The 3,065-nt window shown below is 37.3% G+C and overlaps 1 protein-coding gene across 1 annotated transcript; it reads right to left on the reverse strand.

Annotated features, from left to right (window-relative positions):
• On the reverse strand, nt 1-2,669 carry LOC111213879 (protein TRM32). The gene is made up of 4 exons (XM_022715718.2): nt 2,175-2,669; nt 1,782-1,916; nt 728-1,702; nt 1-657 (listed from the first exon to the last, which is right to left on the reverse strand). Exons 2-4 carry the CDS (start codon nt 1,906-1,908, stop codon nt 140-142), a joined length of 1,620 nt encoding a protein of 539 aa, XP_022571439.1. The 5' UTR covers nt 1,909-1,916; nt 2,175-2,669; the 3' UTR covers nt 1-139.
• Between the last annotated feature and the right edge of the window lie 396 nt (nt 2,670-3,065).

Raw genomic sequence — 3,065 nt, forward strand, 5'->3', positions numbered from 1 at the left:
TGAAGACAATAGCTTGCGTTGACCATTACTAAAGATCATCTCAAAGTCAGTTGCACATCTCATAATATATTACAACTCAACCATATATGTACATGTATGTATGTATAACTACTAAATATTATTACAACATATGTAAGTACTAATAAACACAAATCATTTCATCTAAAACTTCATCAAAAATCAGATCTTCTATCTCAAGAGTCAACCATTCGGTTTCACCTCTAAGATTCATCCATCCATCACCTTTTGTAAGATCTCTTCCCACAATATCGTCCAATGAGCGATCTCTATTCCCAGCTCCTAACCCTGAGAGGCTCCACTCTACTCTTCCCCATACCTCATCAAGAAAACGTTTCTCATTTGGATAGGAAAAAGTGAATGTTTTAGGGAAATAGATGTGTGATTGGTTGTGTGTCTCAGCTATTGCTTCGTTAACCAAATCAAAGAGAAGCTCTTTGCTCACTTCTTCTTCTTTCATGTCGACTTCGTAGAGCAGTGATGGGTTCAGTGGTTGTTCCTCTGAGTACCATTTTTCTCCGTGGTAAACGTTTTCAAGAAAACCTGAAAGTTGTAGAACTTTCTTTACGTAACAGAAGTTGGCGTCTCCATCTTCTTCTTCTTCATGGTTGTAACTCTCGAGGGAACTTAGACCTAAACCTGTAGAACAAGCATCAATATCTTTATCTCATCAAAGCATAAAATATTTCATGTTCAAGAGTTTAATTACCTTGTGAGAGTAAAGTCTCTGTTCCTTGTGCAGTTTTGTCCAAAGAACTTGGAGCTGAATCTGGACCTTGTTGTAGGCTTACTTGATTTTCTTGGCTTCTTTCTTCTTGCTCCTTTTCTTTTTCTGTTATTAGTGGTGATTCGGACAACGATAGAGATTTCTTGGCTCCCAAGCTAGTATCTAGGTCTACAGATTTCCTAGTAGAACTATCTCGGGGCGGTTCGGTCAGAAACGAACCAAGAACTTCAAGGCTGGACAATGAAGAAACCCTTCTGAAGAATTGTGGTTTATTACCATCTGTCAGTTGGCTCTTCTTCTCTTCGTATGAAAGTTTTAAGCTCTTGGAACGCAAGTCACCACTTTTTCTTCCAAAACTCTGTTCCAAGAGATGATATCTCCCCACAGAATCATCTTTTGAGCCTGCTGAATACTTCTTATTTTTCTTGGTTTGTTTTCGGTCTTTAAGAGCGTTCTTGAGCATCTTCTTGATTTCTCTAAATCCATTTATCACCGCATGGTTGAATCCATGCTCATCAGCTGAGCCATGAGAAGAAGGTAAGGTTGGTTTGTGTTCTTGATAACTCTCGCTTGGAACAGTTAAAGTTAAGACGGTATCCTTCTGTTTTGGAGCATACCAATTCTCCTTCAGCTTGTGCTCGATTCTAGCGGGACGTGAAGAGCGAGAGAGAGGAAAGGAGCCTGACTTGGGCAAGACTCTTGGACTAGACTTGATATGCACTTGCTTCCTAAACTCCGAGTTTGGATCTTTCAGTATCTTGACAGAAACATCTTCTTTCCTCAGGATTTCAAGAAAATCAATATACTCAGTTACTTGCTTTGTTGTCATCATCTTCGTCAATTGTCTCGTTGGCTTTTCTGCACTAACAATCTTTGAGTGTCCGTTCTTAGAATCAAGAAAAGGTTCATGTTCATCAGTTTCATACACAAGGGAATGGGTTCGTGGAGTCTTCCAACCTATGATAACAGAGTAACTCCTCATTCAACAAATATATTTCCAGTACTTAGAGAAAGTAATATTACTAAATGGGCTTACAGATTGGACGGTTCTTAGTTCTCCAACGGTGAAAGTCAAACACATGAAGCATTCCAGCTAACCAGCCTGATTTGTGATTATATCCATGTCTTGGACTCGAACTTTCGCTTTTCATATGCTTCCCCATATTGAGTCCTTGAATTTGTAAAAGAAAAAAAACAATATTAGGTTACGTGTGAGTATAACAACAGCGACGTATTTAAAAAAACTAGTCGGACCAGACTAAGTAGCTTTGTCTGAAACCGTCAAATCCAAAAAGAAAAAGAAAGAAATGATCAAATCAAAGAAACAATTTATGTTTCTTGATCCATAATGAAAAACCAAATCATTCAAAAGCGAAAGCAGAATTGAGGAAGAATATCAGTTTAAAGGGTTTATCCAGTAGAATCTGACCTGGTGATGAAGAATAATGAAGCTGACTGGAGAGAATAGTAATAAATATACTCTCTTGACTCCGGCTAACTAGATTATTAGCTAGGCTCGAAGCTCTTTAGAACTCATTACAAACCAAATAACATAAGGAACAAGAACAACGAGTGATGCCGCAGAAGGTGTCTGAAAGAAGAAGGAAAACGAGGAAGACGTTGAACAAGAAAGTGAGACTTTTCGATCTGCTATGTGGTTCTACTTTACCCGCCAAAGATGGCCCGGTCTACTGGTAGATAATCGTTGAAAATGTCTGTTTCATATACATATAACGCTCACACGCCACCAGAAATATTTGTTTTAACCAAGTTGCTTTGATCTAGTGGTATAGGATCTCCAGTTGAAGTGCTCGTCCCTGGGTTCGAGCCTTGGCCACTGCGGAATTTACATATGGGCTGCAGCATCCGAGACCGAAGACCGTTATACGGTAAGCCACATGGTGACGCCCTGGCAGCATCTATGCTCACTTCGGTCTCTAGTCTGGACCACCTCGGTGGAGCCAGGATACTCGGTTAGCAAAAAAAAAAATTGTTTTTTTTTTCCTTCCAAAGAAATACATTATCTAATATTTTTAACTTATAATTAAAAATAATAAATAAATTTGTTCTAATATATAAATTAAATCTAAATAACACTTTGCTTTGATGAAACTATTATTTCCTTCATAATAATTTATTTAATAGACAACATCCCATTCCTTTTGTTTTATATGATGTTTTGAAGAAATTTCTGTGTTATACTATTTGATTTTTTTTACATTTTCTTCGCAGATTTTTCATTTTTTTAATAGAATTATATGTACGATATTAACTAGTCTGGTCAAAGAGTTTAAAATTTCAAAGTAAGACCAATATTTTT

The sequence above is a fragment of the Brassica napus genome, chromosome A10 (assembly GCF_020379485.1).
Source record: "Brassica napus cultivar Da-Ae chromosome A10, Da-Ae, whole genome shotgun sequence".
Classification (NCBI taxonomy): Eukaryota; Viridiplantae; Streptophyta; class Magnoliopsida; order Brassicales; family Brassicaceae; genus Brassica; species Brassica napus.